This window comes from Diadema antillarum, unplaced genomic scaffold (assembly GCF_040938485.1).
Source record: "Diadema antillarum isolate AM-2024a unplaced genomic scaffold, OU_Dant_1.0 seq00000201_RagTag, whole genome shotgun sequence".
Taxonomy (NCBI): domain Eukaryota; kingdom Metazoa; phylum Echinodermata; class Echinoidea; order Diadematoida; family Diadematidae; genus Diadema; species Diadema antillarum.
Genome location: NW_027271261.1, coordinates 1,062,490 through 1,086,835, shown reverse-complemented (window position 1 = coordinate 1,086,835; position 24,346 = coordinate 1,062,490). Strand labels below are relative to the sequence as shown.

At 37.0% G+C, this 24,346-nt stretch overlaps 1 protein-coding gene across 1 annotated transcript in view; it reads left to right on the top strand.

The window, feature by feature from the left end:
* Window positions 1-1,795: 1,795 nt before the first annotated feature.
* Window positions 1,796-24,346, top strand: part of LOC139728807 (peroxisome proliferator-activated receptor gamma-like) — a 38,530-nt gene continuing 15,979 nt past the window's right edge. Inside the window, exons 1-2 of the mRNA XM_071639744.1 lie at window positions 1,796-1,928; window positions 6,055-6,114. Of these exons, the coding sequence (XP_071495845.1) occupies window positions 6,108-6,114 (7 nt within the window). The 5' untranslated portion in view covers window positions 1,796-1,928; window positions 6,055-6,107. The remainder of the gene's footprint in view (window positions 1,929-6,054; window positions 6,115-24,346) is intronic.

Sequence of the window (24,346 nt, the reverse complement as noted above, 5' to 3'; positions counted from 1 at the left end):
TTGGTGAAAGTTTGGGGTCATGAGGTCAAAAGGTCAAAGGTCAAAAGGTCAAGTAAAATGTTAAAATTTCACTTTTTTCTCTGTATCTTGGAAATTGTTCAAAGTATCTTTATGGAACAAAGTATACATGCATGTACTGACTGTCAGTAGTTAGCTAGGGAATTTGGGGTTTATGGGGTCAAAGGTCAGGGGTCAAAGGTCAAGGGCAATACTTCGAAATTTTACTATTTTCCTTATATTTATGCAATGCCAGCAGGATTATTTTTTTAAAACTTAATGTATGCATGTATATTACCCACTAGAGATTCTCTGGGATTTTTTTTTTTTGCCAAGAAGGTCAAAGGTCAAAAGGTCAAAGCTCAAGTGAAAGTGCTGAACTTACTACTTTTTCCATATCTCGGAAGCGGCTCAAGTAATCTTTAAACTTAGTACATATTTATGTATGTTCGGCCTGACAGTGATTCTCTTATGAATCAAAGGCCAGATGAAAATGATAACAATTTACTGTTCAATACAGAAATTGCACTTTTTCTCCATACCTTGAAAATTACTCAAGTGCGTAAACTTATGAAAGGGTCAAAGTCGAAGTTAAAGTACATGCTCTCCTATTCATCCAATTAAACATAGGTCAAGGAAGGTAAACATTCGATGCATTTGTGACAAACATGTCATTTTAATATTTTGCCAATTTTGTGAAAATGTAATCACACATTGTCCACATGTACTATAGACCTATTAGGAGAATCGTGCATTATGGCGGAGGCATACCAGTCGCCATAGCGACATTTCTAGTTTTACATAAGCATTCCCGGACAGAATGATTTGCTCACTTTGTCTCTCTTTTGGCCTTGGTATTAAAATTATGGGTATCTGGAATGCTGGGGTATAATAATAACGGTAGGGCCTTTTGTTAGATAGTACACTGTACTTTATACATGAAAGAGGCTTCTGTAGATGAATGAGAAGGGAGATTATTCTACAAGTATTTATCATATTGTTACTACCATTACTGTTGTAAAGACTGACATTACTATTTTTATCATTATCATCATTGCGGTACAGTTTGCATGCTCACACAAATAATGACAATATAAGACATTAGGCCCTATTATTTTATCATTATCATTTTTATCATTGGTGTTGTATTGTAACCACTATATCCTTACCATCATAATTGCTATCATTGCTATTAGCATATTAATCATCATTATCACTATAATTTTGATGCTGACACTAATAATGATATATTTGATAGCAACAGTAGTACTACTAATAATATCAAATTGTTATCAAGTAGTAGATTGATATTCATATAATATTATTGTTATCATTATCATCATATAATCACAGATGTGAACCAAAGCACGTGAGTGGCCCCCATACTACCCCTTGCAACGAGCAGCTCTGATAGCAGTGGAGATTCTGTCCTGTGAAGTTGCTCTTCCCCCTGGCATAGACATGATAGTATGTGGAGTGAAGCTGTAGAGACACACCATGCCAGTCTTCTCACTGTGAGCTAGTCTTTCCCCTGGCAGCTCTTGAGGCCTCAAGCAGGGAGTAGCGAGCCAAACTCTTGATGCAACGGGCGGCGAACTTCACAACCGTTTTCCCCACTGTCTTGTCCTTACACCAATCAGAGCAGCGCATCTCTTCCACAGCTGACCTGGCCTTGTTCCTACCAGGATATGAAGAACATCATGGTTGTTTTGATGCAGAAAGCCCAAGTTCTCGACCATCATAGCATGTGTCTCCCAGCCATGAGATGGGACTTGTATTAAGCTGAAAGAGCAGAGCTGACCTGACCCTGTAAATTTTCCCCTGCCGGTGGTAAAGGCTGGAGAAGGGCTGGCTGTGTTTTCAGCTCAGACTGACTTCTTGAGACTGGTTTAATCATCTGCTCCTGGGCTGAGCTGAGAGGGTTACATACAGTGAGTATAAAGTTTCTAAAGTGATTGAAATATGCATTCATGAGTTTGTGCTGGGAGTTATTTTCCCAGAAAAGGGTTATGATTACTTTATTGGGGAAATTTAATGAACAGAATGGCACTGGTAATTGCAAACTACCATATAAACCTAATTAGACAAACTTTGGTTTTTATCCATAATTCCTTGAAAGAAGATATTATGTGTAGGCAGAATGAAGAATGTGTGTCAATAAAGACAAGAAACTATACATAAACGTTGAGAGGTAATGGACAAAATTACAGGTTTAAAGTAGATATAGTTTCAGTTTTTGATGATTAAGTGCTTTGTACTTATTCATTCTAAAATGTGTAACTGGATGATTATTTTTGTCTGGCACTCTTGAGATTGGCATCCATCCTGTCTCTATGTCTGGCTGTATACCCCAAATGATTTCAGAAAAAAAAAAAATTATTTTGTGGACTTTGTTCATATGTGACCCAGGTATGCTAAATGCTGTATAGATGAGCTGAGTAGATTTGTACAAAGTTTTAAGAGTTCAAGGGTTACTACTGGATGCTGAACTTTTTTTCAACTTTCCATTTGGTCAGTAGGCAAAAAAAGTAAAAAGAAAATGTATTAATGATTTTCATTCCCTTGTTAAACAACATAACACATGAAAAAGGTCTGCTTGTCCCTATGTCATTACAGCTCTTAAATAATTTATTGTTAAGGGCTTTGCTTCATGTATTCTTTAATTCACTATCGAAAGATGGAATTTAGTGAAGGTTTGGCGGCCTGCCATTAAGAGATGTACAGCTTTGTAATATCACCTCATCCAGTGTGCAGATGATCTGACCTGTTCTGTAAAGCAAGAAATACTCATGGCATAAAATTTTCAGAAATTGGAGCTGACAGCATTTTTCCCAGCATGAAATTTTTGTGAATTGCCAAGTGCTGGCACCCACTATACGCATTATAGTGTAGACAAGAACTTTTGCATGGATTTTGATTTTGCGAATCTTGGCTGTGGCGAAATTTGCAAAATTAAAATCCACATGAACATTTCTAGTTTTACGGTATCACTTTCTTCCGGAGGCAGATGCAACTTTCTTGATTTGTGGACAGTTTTTGTGATACTAGTGTGCCAGTGGGTATATTGCAGAGTACTTACATAGCAAAATCAGCTAGAACATAGGAGCAGGGTCACTTTATAACTGACATTTGTCGGTTTTTTTTTTCCATTGTAACATACACTTTGTGTAAGGAAATATGCAATATGTAAAAAAATTGTAGATTATATGCCCTCGTTGTGCTCATATATTTGATGAACATATGAGGTTCATCTGATTGGGTTGTATTACATGTGTTGAAGTACAAATGTAACAGAGAAGTGGATATGATATGTTGTTTTGGGGGGCTTTTTTGTTGAACAACTTGTGCTTCATTGACCACATTTCATGATAGCATTTTTTAATAAAATGCGAGTGCTAGGAAATGGGATTGTCTTGGCAAATTGAGGCCCGATTCTCGTGCATAGTAACGCTGCTGCTAAGAACTGACACTTCCTGCCTGGCATTTGCCTTGTGCAGCAAGGCGGAACCACCGCTGATATATGACGGCCATAAAACTCCTTGATAGTGCTGAATCACACTTTCATTCTGTCTGAGAACACGGTGGCTGTGGCGTATGGAGACGCTGAGCTCTGTTTGGAATATAATCTAGTGCGCTCTGTCCCTGACTGAATCTATCCTGACTGCCTTGTTGCCCAGTAATGGCGACTGGTGAGCATGATACATGGCAATATGTTTCAGTTTTTTCTAATCAGGTGCAAGATATGGGGTGGCATACAATTGAAAGTTTGCTTTGTAAGTTTATTCTATATTCTTTATATTATAAGTTAAAGTGAATGTTCAGGCGAGGCATGAATAAAAAAAAGAGAGTTACCAATAGAGCCTTGATATCATGTGAGACAAAGCTTGGCATATTTGCTGAGGTGTGGAATCTCGACAACCATCCATATTGTTCAGATATAGGGAGCAAATCATGTTCATGACTAAAATTTTGGTATCAAGATAACTTAAATATCCACCCCTGTTTAAAAGAGAGACTGTGATATACTGCCTAAAAGTACAGTGATTCTTTTGAATGGCTGTGATTACATTTAGCTATCACTCTCATGATGTGATGATCCTATGAAGCGTTTTGAAATACCAATTATGCTTCAATTTTAGTAATTAATTACTGAAACATGCAGGAAGGATTGGAGAAACTCCACATTATGGGGTACAGAATGACAAAAAATTAGATAATTTAAAGCTAGTCTTTAACATCCAATTTGTCCACAACACTGGAAATTTAAGAATAGACATTTGCAATTGTAGTGATTCAATACTGTCAATGTAAATTTGTTTAGATTTTACATCATTGATAGAAGGGTTATCTGCATGTTTGTGTCGTTGTTTCAGAGGAAATATGAAAATAAATATTGAAATGATTCATAATGAGGATTGTATGGGAAATTACTTGATGTAATTTGTGAGACATTTGTAATGGCATGTGTCTTAATCTTACAGGTAGTTGTTCAAACGACTATCACTCATTCATAGGAAGAGATTTCATTTTTTTTTTTTTGCAAACAGCTTATATGCACCCATTTGCTGCATAATGTCACATATATTGTTTACAAAATGGACAATGCTTTTTCTAAGCTTGTAAGATCTTGTCTGTCCCTACTTGGGTGTGTCTTGATGAGAATTTGATACTTTAGAAAGTGCAATAGAGAGAGACTTAGAAGATAATTAAGAAAGGTGAAGAAGGTGAAATGAGACTCTTAAGACAGCTTTCAAGCTTATATTTAACTTGGAATTTCCTGTCCAGTCAACGATTTATTCAGAATTGCTGAATATTTTTATGCCTCCACCTCAAAAGGAGTCTCCTGAGGCATTAATTTTTCAGGTTGTCTGTCCATTTGTCTGTCCATCCATCTGTCCATTTTTCTGTCTGTCTGTCCATATTAAATGGATTTTGTGGACAAAATATTAAACTTAACCATTTTTGAGGTAGCCAAGTAATACTTGGCATTATGTATGATGTACAAGTAGACGAAGCTGGGCTTATCATCTGGTGGGTGCATGTGCTCAAGGTCAAAGGTCATAGGTCAAGGTCAGATAGTAAAATTTCACCATTTCCCTCATATGTACTGTGTATCTGCAATGCCTGAAGGTATTTTCATGAAACTTGGTGTATTGACTGACATTTATTACTTAATCACCATATAAAGGGTCACTACAGGAAGTTTGGGGCCATGAAGTCAAAGGTTCCACAAAATGCTAAAATTCCACTTTTTCCCTATTATCGCTGAAATGGGTCTACAGCTAGCTTAATGACACTTAGTAATATGTATGCTATGGTGCCTAACAATTATCCTCTTGGGAAGTTTAGAGTCAAAGGTCAGGTTCAAATGCTAAATTTACACTGTTAAATGAGCACTGAAATTAAACTGTTTGCTCAATGCCTTGGAATAACTCAATGAATTTATATACAATTTTATTAACTTGTATCATTACTGCACAGTGATTCTGTAAGGAAAAATTTGGACCATGGGGTCAAAGATCAAATGAAAATGCTGTCTTCTTCACTTTTTGTAACTTTTACATTTCTTGTTTATTGTGTATCAAATTAGAGTTCAAATCGTCCGTGCTGCTAAAATGTCACTATTTTTTCCCATATTTTGAAAAACGACTCAAATTATTGTCATGAAAATGGATGAATGTGTATTACCAGATAGTGATTATTTGAAGAAAATCATTTGCCATGGGGTCAGAGGTCAAGGATCAAAGGTCAAACCAAATTTAGTTCAAGGAATATGGATAAAAATGTGTAACCACTCAACACATTTTGGGTTTGAATCATCAAACTTGACAACATATCTAAATTTCTTGCAAATCATGTTCTTTTTATAATATAGAGGATATACCATTATCTACTAATTTTTCTGACTGTGTTGTGCTTCAGTATGATAGTGTCAGATATTTCAATCTTTATACATTAATTCATGTTTCAGTCACTTGTTCTTGTGATGAAGAATAACAAGGTATTTAATTCCTGTTTGTTTGTTGTTGTTTTTTTAAATCTGTTCTCTGCTATCAGGCTTGCACAAGCCAAAGGCTCAAGTCAGGGTACCCAGGGCCAAACCACTGAAGATGTCAGGTGAGTTTGTAGCTCCTTTGATTTTTTTTTTTCTAGGAAAAAGGCGTGTTAGAAAGAAGGATATTCTGAATATGAGATGTGAGATAGATTTTATAAATAGATGGATCGACAGAAAGAGAGTGAGAAAAAAGAAGCAAGAGATAGAGAAAGGGAGACTGATGGAGTAGGATTTCATACTCTACGCACAGCTGTGTTTCCACAAATCATCCACTTGTGAATCTTCAGGATTCTGAGCATCCAGTAACTTTCAAGGGGGTAAAAATATGTGGAGGGTGGGAGATATCAACCTATAGCACTACACATACATAGGCCTTCATGTACTGAAATATGAGCAATGCATTTCGGATGACCCTTTACCATGACATCTGGACGGTAGAGTTTTTGGAGTTCAGCTCCTGTGATAGTCCCATTGGATTTTCTGTGCATACTATGCAAGCATATATGTCATTAACCCGTTGAGGACAGGCTGATTTTGCTACAGCACACATTTCCCATAGACACTTGCCCAAGTATACTCAGGACTTGTCCTCAACGGGTTAAGATAATACTGTCAAACCAGAAGCATTCATGGTGCATAACTTTCGTGAATTGGAGCCAGGCCACTTTCGTGGTATGAGACTTTTGAGAATTGCTGACCTTGAAAAAAGTTACAAGTAAACTGAATGTATAGACAAAAAAATTTCATGTGCATTTTACCTATAAAATTACAAACTTTGGAACTTCTGTGAATTGGAGCAGAAGGCCTGTTTCACGGCATGGGTCTTTTGAGAATTGTTGACTGTGAAAAAATTACGAGTAAACTGAACATGTGTAGACAAAAACTTTCATTGGCAGTTTACTTTTACAAATTTTGGCTCCTTGAAAAATAAAATTTTTGGTTTTACAATATTACAATAAAAAAAAAAAGGATTAGAACAACCCTAGAATACATACTTTCCTGTCAGGGTTTGAAAGACTCAGACATAGTGAGTGAAATCGAGTCTGCTTGCTACAGGGTGTGAATTACATGCATGCTGTAGCTAGATCTTTCTTTGGCATTGTTTTCCACCATGCATTGCCATACTGGCTCTCTGCCATATTGACACAAGAGGTTGAAGAACAGAAGTTCACATGTACAATAAATGTACCATAGTATTAGCTTCACACACTAAAAATGTGCTGTGCTTAGAAGTGTACATTTGAACCTTTACATGCTTTGTACATCCAGTGCACTGTATGATGGCGTGTGTGTGTGTGTGTGTGTGTGTGTGTGTGTGTGTGTGTGTGTGTGTGTGTGTGTGACTGTGTGTGTGACTGTTACATTTTGTATGACTTTCATAAATGATATTAATCCTGTGGCCAATGTGATTCATGATAGTTCTTTTGCACGGGATATGTTCTGTCTGATCACAAGCAATTAAATGGATACTGTTGAATTTTTTTGCGCATTCTGCGTGACCAGAAACTAGCATGAAAATGAGAGCTGCAAAATGCTTTTGCCGGCCAAATGTTTCTGTAGTTGATATCTTGATTCCACGGAATTAAAAACATGCGACACTCATCTCAACCGAGCGCGAAAAATTACTCACGCACTTTTACAGTACCTGCTCCACTTGTGTAGATCCAAATGTTAGGAGGGCAACTCATCTAAAGCCATAGCCTGGAACAATCAAAACTGAGATCTAGTTTTGCATCATCTCTAGGATCTATTTCCAAGTTTCAGATTGTATAGTTCATTGTACCTTGCTTGAGATATCATCAATGTAAATGGACTCTAGCTCACATGAAAAACATGTTAGAGCATTCAATAGTGTGAAACAGAGAGTGAACCACTCCTACAAGTAATGAACTGCAGTTCTTTGTCTAATTTGATAAGAAACTTGATGCTTGATGAGTGGCCTGGTATGACTTTGTCACGTGTACAAAATGAATCGTTAAGCGGGGTTCCCACTATCACGATTGGCGCCACGATTGAAATCGTGGTCTTAATCGTGCAGCAAGCGTGATGGTCTTATCAGATTGTATCAGATCTTAAGGTCAATCGTGGCAATAGCGTTAATCGTAGGAAAATTTTGGACGGTTCAAAAATTTTCTACGATTAACACGATTAGTCTTTGATCGTGATCATCGCATCAGATCATCTGGGATCGTATCCAAACGCAGCAAATCTCTTCTAATCGTGCTTCTTATTCGTGTTGATCGGGATTGACTTTTTCACTTCACTTCCGCTTATCATTATTGTTATTTTTTTGACCATTTGCCCTTATTTTACTCATGAATTATATTAATTTTGTATTCTGATAGGTGGTAGCCTGCATCTTTAGATTATTATTTCCAAACGGTAAATTGTATGACGGTGTGGGGATTAATTGTCGTAATTTTTAAGGTACATTATCAAAATAATTTTTTTAATGATTTCATAAAATGAAAGTTGTATTACAGATTGTTAGATGTTTTCATACATTATGTTAATGATGTTTTCATTTGATTAATGAGTTGTTATTACCATTATACAGACACACAAAACAGGATATGGGATAACTTTTGTTACGAAAACAAAAAATGAGCAAAAATAAAATGACAATTGTATATCTGCACGTATTGACTAACCTCAGTACAAAGATGAGAATAATTTAATGAATCGTGCTTGAATGGGTACATATCAAAGGCAAATGGTTAATTTTTAACAGTATATTACAGAGTATTTTTTTGGGGGGGGTGCAGTATCCTGCTGTTTGTGTATTGTACATAGTAATTAAGAGTTGCTGTTTCATCAGCCATCGTTTGACCCCTTTACACATCTATTTTGACACTTTTCAATGTCTTTTTTTAATGTCTGGTAGAGCATAATTTTAGAGGAAAATGGTTATTTTCAACTCTCATCATTACTGCAAATGTAAAAGTGACCATTGTCGTGGATGTGAGATCACCAGTTTGATTATGACAATGAAGATCAGTCTTATTATTTTTCACAGTTAGTTATTCAATAAGTGTAGCAATATACCCCTCCGAAATTATTTTGCGTAAAACCTCCTTTTTTGTTAAAAAGTGACATCATTTTTATTAGGGAGTCACTTTTCTGTTATGTGTGTGTATCAGTTATGTTAAACATTGTTAAGTAAAACACTAATTAAGCTGAATAAACCAAACTTTTAATAATACATGAGATAACTACATTTTGAAATAAAAAGGCATATGATACATACACTTTGCGAATATCAAATCGAACACATATAGCAATACTATCCATTCGGCCAACTTTCGTATATCGAGAGTATAATCGGGAACACATAATTTGTAGAACAAAATATATCATATACAGGATATAACGTCAAAACTTATTTATAAAGCGTTGATGAGGGATGGAATTGAAACATCATCAGCATATAATAATTTAGTTTGTTTATATAATTTCGAGGAAATAGATATTAGATCGATTTTTCTAAGGCCTCGGAAATCTACTCTTGATTGTATGCTGCGTGAATTTCAATATAGAATATTGTATGGTTTAAAAGCTAAGTTATTTTCTTTTGGTTTTGTAGGAGAATAACCAATGTACATTTTGTTATTCTGAGGTTGAGACTTATGAACACTTGTTTTTTTTTTATTGTAGGTAAGTCAATCAGATTTGGAAATTGTGTGGTGAAGTTTTTGTTTTACCTCAGATGCAAAAGTTAGATTGGCAATCTGTTCATGTTGGTATTAAAACGCAGGATATTGGAAAAGGGCAACTCATAAACCATTTGATATTATTGATAAAATGGATGATAGTTGTATTTTCGAAGGAAAAGAGCAGGCCCCCATTGATAAGAGAAATTAGAGAAATAATGTTAGAAAGTCATCATCATCATCATCGTCAACCTGTCAAGCCTTGCCATCATCAATGGTTGTGGATAAAATTAATAGGTCTAATCACTCTGCATAATTAAGGGAAACAATGAAATCCATCGTCAGCCGGACTATAATATTCCCATTCGGGTCCAATCGCGCCTTAAATGGGGGTCGCCTTTGATCCCGATTGTGAAAGATATCGTATCTTATCTCAGCAGCCGGTATTGGTTCGCGGTATTCGTATCAGTACGTTGCTGCACGTACCACATCGGGGATCCTGATCGTAATGGTCATGTTATATCGGTTCCAATCGTGAACTCAATCGGGACAATCCTGTCGGATCGTATTTGAACGGCAGACCAGATTGTGACAGATCGTATCGCTTGAAATAGACCAATCGTGACCATATCGCATCCAAGCGTACCAAAACGTATTGACTCGCATAACCTCTTGTCCAAACGTGAAATTTCAGACGAGTTCAACAAATTTTCCACGATCAGTTACGAATGTCCAATCGTGGCGTTCGCAATGGATCGCACGATAGTGGGAACCCCGCTTTAGAGGGTTTGCGGGTTGGTAACATAGTCCTTTGCACCATCTTCTGAATTGATTCTTTTCACGTGTTATGTGCAAGCTGATTAAAGATCAGAAAGATATTGTCACATTTCAAACTAGAGAAGCACTCTGAGAGTGCAGACCTCCCCCAAGCAGCTACTTTTCACCAATGATCTAGTTCTTCCATAGAGATCAGTGATTTCCACCCGTACGTATGCATGCTGAAAATCGCTCGATTTCCCAATAAAGAAATCTTTGTTACATCATAAACCCTCAGCTGTGCGGCGCGGCTCGCCCTAGCAGAAACTAGAGCATGCACTTTAGTGCGCGTATGTAAACCTTTAAAAATGTGCAGTTCATTGACCTTACCTGCCAAAATATCGAAAATTTGTCATAAAATCCATAAAAATTCCGGATCACTACCGATATTAAATCATTTGTATCTTGTGTCATTCTCAACCTTTCCTGCAAGTTTCATCCAAATCCATTCTCAACTTTTTGAGTTATTTTGCACACAGACAAACAAACAAACAAATAAACAAACGAACGGTAATGAAAACATAACCTCCTCCCTTGGTGGAGGTAACAAAGTGAATTTTGCCCAACTGAATGTTGTTTTGAAGAAAGTCAGTGTTTCAAGGAAATATATTAATTAAACCATTGACATAATGAGGTAAATTGAAAGTCATTTTACGATTATCCAAGCACATCCCCTTGGTCAGCATGTTTGTGTCGTTGCTGGTGCTTTCATGTCAATAAACAAGGATAAGTAGTTTTCTATTTACCGTCACTATTTCAGTTTTTCCTATTATAGTACTGATGGGTGTGTAATAATATGTAGAGCAGAGTCAGAAAACAATCTTGATTTGTCTAATGGGTCAAATATCTTGTACCAACGTTGAAGCAGCTTATAATTCAGGCAATCAAAATTCATCAAGAGAAATAGGAAAAACAAAACTTGAAGTGCCTTGTGAGTGGTAGGTCTTGTAGGACTCTATTGTAGTCATACTTATGTTGATTATTTTCATGAGCCAGTTGTGAGGAGACAAAACAGCTGACACAGCTGAGGACCATTTACTGAAAACTATCAATCAAATATCATGAGATTCTGTTTCATGAAAGGGGTCCAAAGAAATTGTTCTAAGAAAGGTCAAAGTTGAAAGTTCAAGTGTAAATGCACAACGTGAGATATCTGCTTGGAGAGATGTTACAGTTTAAAGTTCAAACTTCAAAGTTCAAGTGTAAATTATGCACAGCTACAAGTGTAGATATCTCCTTGGAGAGATGATTCTAATTTCACAAGTTTTGTGAATCCTTCATGCTTTAAATTCCTAAATGAATCTGCAAAGTACAAATGAGAGAATTATTTCATTGGAGGATTTTCTGATTAATGAATATTTAAAGGTAAGATTGAATGAGATGTAGTATGTTTTTCTGTTACTAGGATCTCAATGCTAAACATATTTAGATAGAGCCAATTCATTTGCTCGTCAGCGCAGGGCATCCTTGTGGATGGACATTAATGCCTGTTGTAAAACCACATCTCGGCTGTCCTATGTGCAAGTTGGGGTGCTCCAATTAGTTGCCATGGTGCATTGATGTGTGTCTACATTGAGGACTGTCTGCAGATTCTCCCCGTGTCTTTGTTTGCACTAGTAATGGCATGATATGCAGTGAGTATATAGGCCGCAGTATTGACACGTCCACTATTTAAAATGACTGCAACCAGACAAAGCACAGTATGGTGTGATATCTGTTTTAATGTAGCCATTGGAATCACATGACCAATTGATTAGAGTGTATGTTATTCATGGATGGTATACATTGATTTAAAAGAAACACTTGATTGGTTACTACTGTAAAAGTTGATATTTTCGCGCGAGTAATTTTTCGCGCTTGGCCAGGTAAGAAGAGTTTCGCATGTTTTTAATTCCGCGGAATCAAGACATCACGCACAGGAAGATATGGCAAGCAAAAATATTCGCATGCTTTTATTTTCGCGCTAGTTTCTGGTTGCGCGAAATGCGCAAAGATTTCAACACCGCGAAAATTTCCACTTTTACAGTATGCAGAAATATATTCCTATGAAACATCAAGATAGAAGAAGTCTGTATCCATTAAGATTGTGTACATAGGTTTTTTTCTCATTTTATTTATTCATTTATTTTTTTTTTGGCATAGAAGTCGAAGGATGTGTGCAGAAGAAGTGACAGTCACGTGACCAAGTCAGCCATTTTGATGGAGTCCATAGGATACAAAGATTGAAAAGTTTTAATGGTGAAAGTTATTTGCCAAACTTTATTCTAGTTTTTAGAAGTTAGGTGTTTCGATTTCACTGCTTTTATATTGAAGAATTTTGTGAGGTTGATTGTCTTTTTGGAAGTGGATATTGTCGGCTTCCATGATGCAAGTTTTGTGCTAAGTCTGATTCTTACAAAATAACTATGATTTTAGAAATTAAATGATTTACATTATAGTAATGAAATTTAGAATGTGCAATTTACATTGAATGACATTTAGAATCTCCTTTAAATGAAACCCTGTAGATACCATTTTTATTTTTGCATACTTGTACAGATCGTTCATAATCACATGCTGAATTGCCGCAAGGAGCCAAAACTCAAATTGGGCAAAGTATAATTTAGATTGAAGTATAATGGTCTGTGCCTCTTAAATGTGTTTGACAATTGCCAAAATAGTCATACAGGCAGAGTTGAAAAATGTATGTATCTGTCTTGTAGTACCCTCTTGTAGATTTTGTTGTTGCTGTGCATCAAACCTTTTCTATGATGTAGTGAGAGTTTTTATTGCCCTAAGAACATTCATTTTTCAACCTCAGATATCAGAGTAGAATGCAGGAATTTTCAAAAACCGACATATTTCAGTGCTTCCTACAATCTACAGTATCGTTGATATCCTCCAGCGTATAGGTCGTGGTGGTGTGCACAGAGTGGAAAGAGCGTGAAAGTTCTACGGGGGAAGAACAATCAATCACTCCCAGTGTACGTGTGGCATGTGTTTTCCTTCTCCAGAGTCGAGTTGTCCCGGGGCCCGAGGACGTGCTGAATGTGACCGTAGCCGGCAGACATTCCAGCCCTTTCTGTTTATTTGTCTTTGACTGTCACCACGTTGTCAGCCAAAAATGCATAGTTTACAACCCCAGTCGACAGAAGATGAGCTGATTCATGATACTCCAGTATGAGGATGATGTTACAGTTTGGCATTACGCATCGGATGAACACTTCCATTAGGAGTAAGGACCTGCATTTTGCATAGCATCCAAGATTTCCAGCTCTCTAGTGAAAAAGAGGGTCACATTCACTCGAAGTCCAAAGTGCATGTTTTTTGAGGTGAAATACTTTTCCCTCAATATAATCAGCAAAGTTTTGCTCTGAATAGATGAAGATGCATAGCAGTTGCCTGCGAGAATGTGTGTACTGGTGGGAAAGAAAGGAAAATGCATAATTAACATCACATTCTATGAAGATAACAATTTTCATTAATGAGCTGATCAAGAAGTTTAATAACAGATTGAGATTGTAGGCATACCTTTATAACAGAGGTTGTTCTTGACCACCTGACAACCATGTCAAATTGATCTCTACGAGAAACTTGTGAAAGTGGGATCCAAAAGTCTCACCCAATTGGAGGGGGCTGAATAGAAGAGAAAAGGCCAACCAGACTTTGAAGTTTTACTTTAAAGTTTTACAACATTATATAATTGCAGGTTGGAAAGAGAATATTCCAGAACTATTCACTGTTTACTATCACCAAAAGTGATAATAATTTCACATTAAAGCAAAATCATCTGTTGTGTTAACAACATTGCCTGATTCACAAGATCAACTGTTCCTGTAAGGCAGTCAGTATTGCATATTTTCTGCAAAGGTTGAAGGTTTATATTTTGGCCATAGTCACTGCAAGTACAAACATTAGCATTGAAACTAAGCATTACAGTATAATGGGATTGTTCAAAATCTATAGTTCACTATAAATGTACATGTTTAAAGGGGATGGCTAGTAACTGGTCAATGGGAGTCAGTGGGAATGTTGGGGGATTATTGTTCCAACTAGCAGCACCCGTGGAAATCCACGGGTCTGAGGGGTTTCATTTTTTTTTTCTCTCATAATACGATTTTGCACATTTGTATTCAAGAAATAAAAAGAAAAGTCTTCTCATTCTTTCGTTAATTGTGCTGTCTTCTAAATGACCACCCTTCCCAGAAATTTTATAATACATTTTTGTAGTATATGCCCGGCGATCCGGTCCATTGGTAGGGATCATTCCCGCCACTACTTGCTTTTATTATAGAACTCAGTTTCGAGGGGTTATTTGCACCCGTTGAAGTCCAACAGTTGTCTTGTTGCCCCTCACCCCTCCCCCCCCCCCTCACGCACACACACATTTCCACCTCCGCAGGGCAAAAAACAAAAACATTCAGGGAAAAATTACCAAAAACGCAAATGAGATTCCCCGAAAGTTCTGCCCACAGGTAGTTCCCGTCAAAACGGGAAGATATTAACACTATGACTTTGATTACCCCCTGCTCTTGCATCCACGCGGGCACCCGCGGGAATCCACGGCTGGTTTCAAGGCCTCGGTTTGTTTTGTGTTTTTTTTTTCATGTTTCTTTTCCCCACGTTATGAGAGAAAAATAAGATATTTTCGTCTTCATAATTTTGCTCCCTCCTTTTTGTTTTTAATCACCAAAACTTTGCTTGATATATCATATAGAACTACATCTGCTTCAGACTGTACATTATCATAATCAATATTAGGCCTACAATTATTGCTAATATTATAGTTATTATTATATTATTATTATCATTATCCTTATTATTATTATTATTATTATTATTATCATTATCATTATCATTGTTATTATTTGGGGAGGGGGAGATCATAGTCATCAGGTTTAATAGGCACCCGTGGGAGTAGGGTCTCACGACCTCGTATTTTTTTCTTTAATATTTTTCCCATGTTATGGAAGAAAGAAGAACATATACATCACTGCATTCGTCTTCATTTGCTCCCTCTTTTTTTTTTTTTGGTCACCAAAACTTGGTTTGATAGACCATAGAACCACACATTCTATTTCCACTTGCAATTTTAAAAATAGGCGGTCGGCAAAGCGAGGTTTTCCTCTACGTCCGCTCATCTTATGAATATGTATGATTACAGCAGCTCTGCAGTAAACGAATGGACACAGCTGCGCGTGTAATCTGATATGGAAGGGTACGATCGGCAAATATATTTAGCCGCGTCCTAAACAGTCTGCGTACAAATGACATCGGACTTGAGAGCAAACGGCGAGCAAACTAAATGACGTACCTGAGCTGCAAGTATTCTGCAGTTGTGCAAAACACAATTACATAACAACGTTCGTTGTTTTCATTTGGGGACGCCAATAATGGCGAACTGTACGTAAATGCCCTTGTAGTCCATATCACGCACACACAGATTCGTGTGTAACCATCGTCAATACATTCAGTACACGTAACAGGCGGAGGCAAAGGTACATCACAGAACTATACACACAGTGTAGAGTGTGTAGAGTTCTGCGAGGTACATTAATGTGTGTGTGCGTGCGCGTCCGCCGGAAGATGTCAGAGATTTCGCTGCACCATCATCTTTAGTATCCCCCAGTGTCTCTGCAAGCTAAAAGATGGAAGATCGAGAAAGCAGGAGGCCAGCGCAGGATCGGTGAATATTGAAACGCTCGGCTCTTTCGTCACGCACAAAAATGCATTATGCATGTTGCTAATTAATTTTTCTTTTTCGTCCTCGACGTCGACACGGAGGCGGAGAGGGGACGAAACCCGCGCCATTCGATGTAGGATACTCTCCTGCGGCCGACGGCACCGGTCGCAGCTGCCCGGAGCCGACGGCTCGGGAGGAGATAGAGAAACCAGCAACGCCGAAATAAAACAGGAAATACATAAGGCCGCGACAACAACAACAACTTCGAGTATTATAGTATAGGATTTTTTGTGGGATTCATTTAAGAGTACATTATATATCTATTGTTGTGTGAAAATTATTTGCTTCAGAATGGTCTTATATTCAAGTAATGTGCAGTTTAATGCCCCGTCGCTGTACAGGCATGCTAGCCTGGAACCATTAAACTGCACATTACTTGAATATGAGACCATTCTGAAGCAAATGATTTTCACACAACAATAGACAAATGATGTACTCTTTAATAAATGAATCCCACAAGAATTGGAACAATCATCCCCAGCATTCCCACTTATTCCCACTGATCAGTCACTAGCCATCTCCTTTAAAGGAATAGTGTGTGTTACAGGCCTGCAAGATTGTATAAATAATGCTTGTAAATATTGTGCTTCATATTTCTTGTGCTTTATATTTCTTGTGCTATTTCTACATCTACTGCTGCTGGCATTAGCAATAGTTTGATTATGACAATGTTAATGACATTTGAAGGAGGAAAACATTGTAATGCATTACTTCAAATGATAGCAGTAGCGGTATGGAAATGACAATAACATCTGCATTCATAGTGATGATAGCAGGATAAACTTTATAGAATTCATTTATATTCTATTTACCATTGATTTATACTGTTTTAGTAATTCATTGTAGTCATTATTTTATCTTCATTATTAAAAAAGATTGAAATGGTAAATGTTGCAGTCTTGATGATAGGAAAGACATTTTGGTCCCAGATTGTTATTTAATGTGTTTAATACATCACATGGATAAAGTAAATCCAGACTATGCAACAAAGCTAGCAAGGGGGGCATCTCAAATGTATACACTGTAAAGCAAGTTGTTTGACAACCCTTTTGTGAATTCCCTTTGTGTGTTAACTTCAAAGAAAGAAATTGGACTAAAATGACTGAATCCTCATGATAGAAGAAGATTAAGGCCCCCACTTGTTATGTAATGTTTTTAACATATCACAGTGTGAGTCTGTTTAAATCCAGCATGTGCAACAAAGCTGGCAAGGGGACCATCTCAAAGGTTTTCAATTAGCAAGGTGGTTAGCGACCCTTTTGTGAATTCTCTCTGTGTGTTAATTTCAAAGAAGGAAATTAGTGTAAATGTTGCTGTTATTGTTTAACCAGACATTTCATGATGGAAACAAGGGTGATATCAGACAGTCTTATTCTTAAAATATCTGGACTGTTTGCATGGATCTTTCCAGGCAATCGATAAGATTATGTCTAAAGTAAGCAAGCTGAAGATAGTGCAACTCATTTATCGTAATATCAAATGTAAACCACATAGCAGCATGATAACTGGCTTTGATTGCTGTGACCTATGGTCTATAATGATTTTATTATGATGGTTTGCCAAAATAGCTGCATTCATTAGCCTTCTCATGCACACTAAGGAAGATAGCTCATGTGCCAGTATTTTGTTTTCTCATGGAATCTTCATGAACAGCAACACATTTGGAAGCAAATGACACGATACAATAATGAGAAAACATGGAAAGTTCACTTCCAGTTTAGAAGAAGTTTTCTAGATTCTGTAGCATTTTGTACTGAGCAGGCTTGTCTTGTATAATTCACTGATAGGGTGATTGTCTTTTACAGCTATGCTCTGAGAAGAATTGAATGAAATGCATTTGATTTGAAACTTGTTTTTCTGCATAGGCATGGGATAAAGGATATATTCATTCCTCAAATCAGTATTTACTGCAACGTGTGCATTTAACCTGTTGAAGATGAGTCCAGAGTATACTCGGGCAGGTGGGTGTGGGAAATTTATGTTGTAGCAAAATCAGGCAGTCTTCAGTGGGTTAAAATCATTTGATTCTCCAAATAAATTATCTGAAAAAAAAAAAACTCATCTAATGTGGACTTGCCATCCTCCCCACTTCTGAGTTGAGACACGATCTTAGAAGCCGAGTATCTCTCAGTCCTGAATGTATGCCGACTGTGTTTACCTTGAAACCATGGCGATGCATCATTCTGTCAAAGCCTGCATCAGCAAATACATGGAAAGTTCTGCAAAAAACGCACTTTGAATTCAGGAATAGATCGGGCCTCTCAGCTGTGACATTAATTACTTCTTAAGATCCGGTTAAATGTATGCAGTGTAGTATAAGTGGAAATTTCTGCAGCCTACATGTTCCCAAGCTGCCCAATGAGAAACAAGTTGACTCGGCTAGCAACCGAGCACCTGTGAGACACTGGGAAAAAAAAAGTACACTAAAGATAAAAAATAAAGAAGATACAACAAGAAACCCACAACAATGTGAGGAAACTCATCGACATGCCTCCTGTTTGGCTGCATGTCTTTTTCTGATGGTAAATTATATTGGTTTGTCTACGTGGGACTGTAGTTTGCTCTGGGGGAGTGCGCTCGGTAGCTGATTTGATACCAATTCTATGTTTTTGATATGTAGTTGCTCCAGCTAGGTCCGTGTGAAAAAAAGGATTGCTCATGCAGTTACATATTTATCTCTGTGTCTGTTCAGAATGGGATTTCTCATCCCCACACCAATAAAATCTTGTATTTTTTAGCAATAATGGTTTTAGGGTGAGGATGCTGTTGTTCTTGGCATAGTTAATAATACCAGATTATACAGTTAAATTAGTCTAATGCATAATCCTGCTGACTATGTCTACCATGAATGTGACTGTGATTATGCAATTTCATGCAGCCTTTGTATGATATGCTTCAGCTGGTATTATAGATTAGTGGACTAAATGATTTATTCCATGAGTCCTACCCCCTAAATCAATTCTTCTTATTGGGCTTACAGTCCAGTCAGGGAATCCAGATTATGTTAAAGTGACCATCAAACAATTATATATGTGATTTATATCTTTAATCAATAAGGTTTTATACTGGCTGCCCTAAACATATATATATATATATATATATGTAAAGATTAAAATGCAATTCCACACTATGTTCAAATTGACTTTACAAGAACAAAATATGGCAGTCTTGTCAAGATCGGACATAAAATGATAAAGTTTTGGTATCTTAAAAATGCCACATTTTTACCAAACAGTAAATCATTCACAACCACATACTTGTATTAGAAAAGGGGATTATGTCTCTCCCATTGATTTGACTCCAAAAATATCATTATCAACTTCTCGTCATATCCCCTCCCCCACCCCCCCCCCCAGCAAAAAAAAGTAATAAAAATAAAAAATAGAATAAATGAATGAATAAATGAATTGTTGCTAGATTGTTACAAGACCACGAGTTGATATGAATACAACATCATATTCTCTTGATTTCATGGAAAAAAGAAGGAAATTGTTGTAAAGATTTGTGTGCAGTTCAAAGGGAGACTTACAAGGTGATGAAATTTTGACCTTTTTGGCAACGTGAAGAGGTGATTTTGTCTGTTATCACTTACTCATGTAAACATTCAAATCTGTGAAATTCCACAGCTTTATTTTAGATATGAAAGTGATGACATTTCTATTATTTTGATTTTATTATTCAATTGGCCAACGTGAACATGTTACATGGAAATGCTTCTTACCTGATGATGGTGACATCAGTATTATCCATTAATAAGTAAGCATCACTGATGCTGATGTTATTCAAGCCCACTTTGAGTTGACGATGAAAATATCACTGTCTTTAAGCCTCCACCACCACGAAGTGTCGCCCGAGGCATTATGTTTTCATGTTGTCCGTCCTTCCGTCCGTCCTTCCGTCCTTCCGTATGTCCGTCCGTCCATCCGTCCGTAATCGATTTTGTGGACAGCGTAACTGAAAAACCATTTAAAGTATCCTAATGAAACTTGGCATGTGTATGTATGAGTGGGCGAAGTTGTGCCTTAAAACTTTCGGGTGCACATGCTCGAGGTCAAAGGTCAAAAGGTCAAGGTTAAGGTCTCAAAATTTTTCTATTTCTCTCATATCTATGCAATACCTGAAGGTATTTTCTTGAAACGTAGTGTATATATGTATTACCAAATGAAGATTATCTAGACAGAATTTTTGGTCATGAGGTCAAAGTTCAAAGGTCAAAGGTCAAGTGAAACATTTTTGTCCATAATTTTTTGTCCATATCTCGGAAGTGGTTCAAGGTATCTTCATGGAACTTAGTACATATGCATGTACTGACTGGAAGTGATTATCTAGGGGAATTTGGGGGTCATGGGGTCAAAGGTCAAGATTAACTCCTCAAAATTGCACTTTTTCCCCCCTCATATTTATGCAATGCCTGCAGGATTTTTCTTGAAACTTATGTATGTAATGTATTACTCAATGGAGATTCTCTTGAAGTCTCTTGCCAAAAAGGTCAAAGGTCAAAATGTCAAAGGTCATGTGAAAGTGGTAAATTTCACTTCTTCCATATCTAGGAAGTGGCTTCAAGGTATCATCATGAAACTTTGTACATATTTATGCGTGTTCTGCCTGACAGTGATTCTCTTGGGAATATTATGGTCATAGGGTCAAAGGGCAAGGATCAAAGGCCAGAGGTTAAAATGCTAACAATTTACTATTTAATACTGAAATTATATTTTTTTTTCCATCCCTTGAAAATTACTCAATGCATATATAAGGATCATAAAGAGTCAAAAGTCAAGTAAAAATCCTCAAATCCCCAAATACATACTCTCTTAGAAAATATAGCCATTCATCCATTCAAACTTAGTTCAAGGAAAGTGAACATTTAACACATTTGTGACAATCATGTCATTTTCATATTTTGCTGATTATGTTAAACTGTCATCACACATTGTCAAGACATACTATAGACCTCTTAGGAGAATCACACATTATGGTGGAGGCATACCAGTCGCCATACCGACATTTCTAGTTTTCACATATGAGCTGTCCTTGACTAATCCATGAACAAGAAAATTGTGAATTGCAGAGATGTCTGAAAGCAGATAATTTGGTAGACTCAGACATTGAAAATATTTCTGCATGATATACAATTTGTAATCGATCACAGAACTTTATAAATTGAAAGGCTCATTACCTAACATGTTCATATACAATGTATAATCCATAACATTGAAAAAGAAAAAAATATCTGTGTACAGTATTACCGAAATCTAATCATCTTTGCCTTGTTTCATCATCAACTTTTCTTTGAAATGGCATCCAAATATGTTCATAACTTTCTGAATTATTTTGCAAACAGACAAACAGACAGACACATAAACAAACACGCTAACACCAACAAAAACATTCAATAACCTCCTTGGCAGAGGTAATGAATGATAAAGGCATATATTCACCTCATTGCACATCAGTCTTCAAAGCTTACCTGAGCACCTGGCCTTAGGTGATTATGTCCAGGAATGAAGAAAACACAAGGAAAAATGCAATCTAAGTTAGTTGTAAAATACTTTATACTAACTACAATCAGCCTTGGCATAAATTGTCTGCATTTGTGATCCAAATCACATAATACATTTAGTTTAAAAAAAACAACAACAACAGTTGAAACGAGACATGAAAACTCGTCACATTGAGGACGAGTTAGGTGATACGCTTGTGGTCATCAGATGACGGTCATCTGTGATGGACAAGAAAAGAATGTGATATAGGCACCTTGAAGTTATATTGAGCGTGCATGCGAAACCGTTTCTGTAACCACTCGGCCACGGGTCATCCACGGAAATGGTAAGACAAAAAAAAAACAACAACAATGTATAGATGTAACAGGGGGAAAGTCAATGCCCACTCAACTAACGTGGCCGTGTGAACATCTATTGCATTGCTAGACGGAAAAGCAGCCTTATAACGACTAAGGTCGCTATGCCATTTCTGGCAACTTGGGAAAAATACGTCCCGCAGACATCAAACCTATAATCGGCTGGTTTTGATACCTTGCCTTTAATCACAATTTTCAGTGTAATGACGTCATCAAATTACAAAACAATGACATCGTCTTGAAAGACAATTGTTCAAAGTACAACACCTCAGTCGTCGTCATTACATACTATGATCGGTTTGACAAAGTCAACCTGGAAAATTTTGCTGCAGTCGAAGCAATGTGGTCTCCAACACACAAAAAAGAGGGATATGGCGTGTGTGTGTGTCTGTGTGTGTGTATAGGTGCGTTTATATACGAACGTGATTTCTACATGGACGAATATGTAATACAAAATTGAAGAAAAAAAAGTAAAATAGCTAAGTATTTTGTTTCGTGATCTTGTGGGGTTCGAACCCGCAACCTCAAGTCTCTGAGACGTCGCCTTTATCCACTCGGCCATACGTCTCGACGAGAAAATATGGGGAAAGTAAACTTATGTATGTGAAAGATACATGAGGAATCGTTTTGTCCACATTCCATTTTCATTTTCAGTTTTAAACTGCAAAATTGTCAATCTGATGAGAAGATTTCAAAGAATAAAATGCATGATTACTGCAGCTTATTGTCTCAGCTACAACATACTAAAGTTTCAGAGGAAATGGAGCAAAATCAGCTGAGATAAAGGTGCTTAAACGTTGTCAAGTCAATGCATGGTTTTTAAAAAAATCACCTCCCATAGACATAACACGTAAACTTGTCCGATTTTGTGTCTTTACTTTTAATCACAATTTAAAGTATGATGACGTCATCAAATTTTAAAACCATGACATGGACTTGAAAGGCAAATGTTCAAAGCAAAACATATCTGAATTTGGGGTAATATTAAGCTTAAACAATAGAGATACGAGCAAATGAATGTCAGAAACAGTACCTCAAAAAAATTAATTCCACTTTTTTGATTTCAGATGATGATATGATGACGTCATGAGTTTTCCTGGCAATATCGGTACTTGAAACGTTATTTCCAATTCATATGCTTTTGTAATATGCAAGAGAAATATAGGGTCAATGGACGATTTAAAGAGCTATGGCGAAATAAACAAAGACATGTTTTTTCACTATATTTGCAGAAAGACGCGCGCGCGGAATTTCAACTTTGACGCCAGTGCATTCCTTTGTTATAGGTCAAAATCGATCGGAAATCAATGAATATTGTTACTCAAAGTATCAGAAATCCAAATCGGTCAAAAAAATTGCATTTTCATGTTAGTTACGCCCTCTGCGCGCGAAATTGCGCGGACGGACGCGCACGCGAGAAAATGTTTGAAACGCTTAAAATTGTCTGAAACTTCGAGATTTCCCATTGGGAAGTCGTTTTGAGCCTTTTAAAATTTTGACGCGCGCAAACGCGCGCGTAATGATGACCTGGGTAACTAGCGTTAAAATGTAAGATAGAGTGTGACCTGAACTTTATGTCCACCGAAAATGATACAGAAATGATATCTAGTTATGAAGTTATGATCGATCATGTGACAAGGTCCGAAAATCACAAAATGGCGCCTAGATGACGTCATAGATATGTTACTGTCATGAAAACCTTATTGTGGCTAGATATTGTTATGAGACATGTTGACTGAAAATGTCATGTTATTCCGTAATGTCATTGTTGAGATATTGACGACACAAAATGTGGCAGAAAGAAAGAAGAATAAAAAACGAGATATGAAACTCGTCACGCTGACGAGTTAGGTGATACGCTTGGGGTCATCAGGTGTCGGTCATCTGTGATCGACAAAGAAAAGAATGTGATATAGGCACCTTGAAGTTATAATGAGCGTGCATGCAAAACCGTTTTTCTAACCACTCGGCCACGGGACATCCCCGGAAATGGTAAGGCAAAAAAGAAATGTATAGATATTACAGGGGGAAAAAGTCAATGCCCACTCAACAATCGTGGCCGCGTGAACATGTATTGCATTGCTAGACGGAAATGCGGCCTTGTAACGACTGATGTCGCTATGCCATTTCTGGCAACTTGGGAAAAATACGCGCCGTAGACATAAAGCCTATAATCGGCTGGTTTTGATACCTTGCCTTTAATCACAATTTTCAGTGTGATGACGTCATCAAAGTACAAAACAATGACA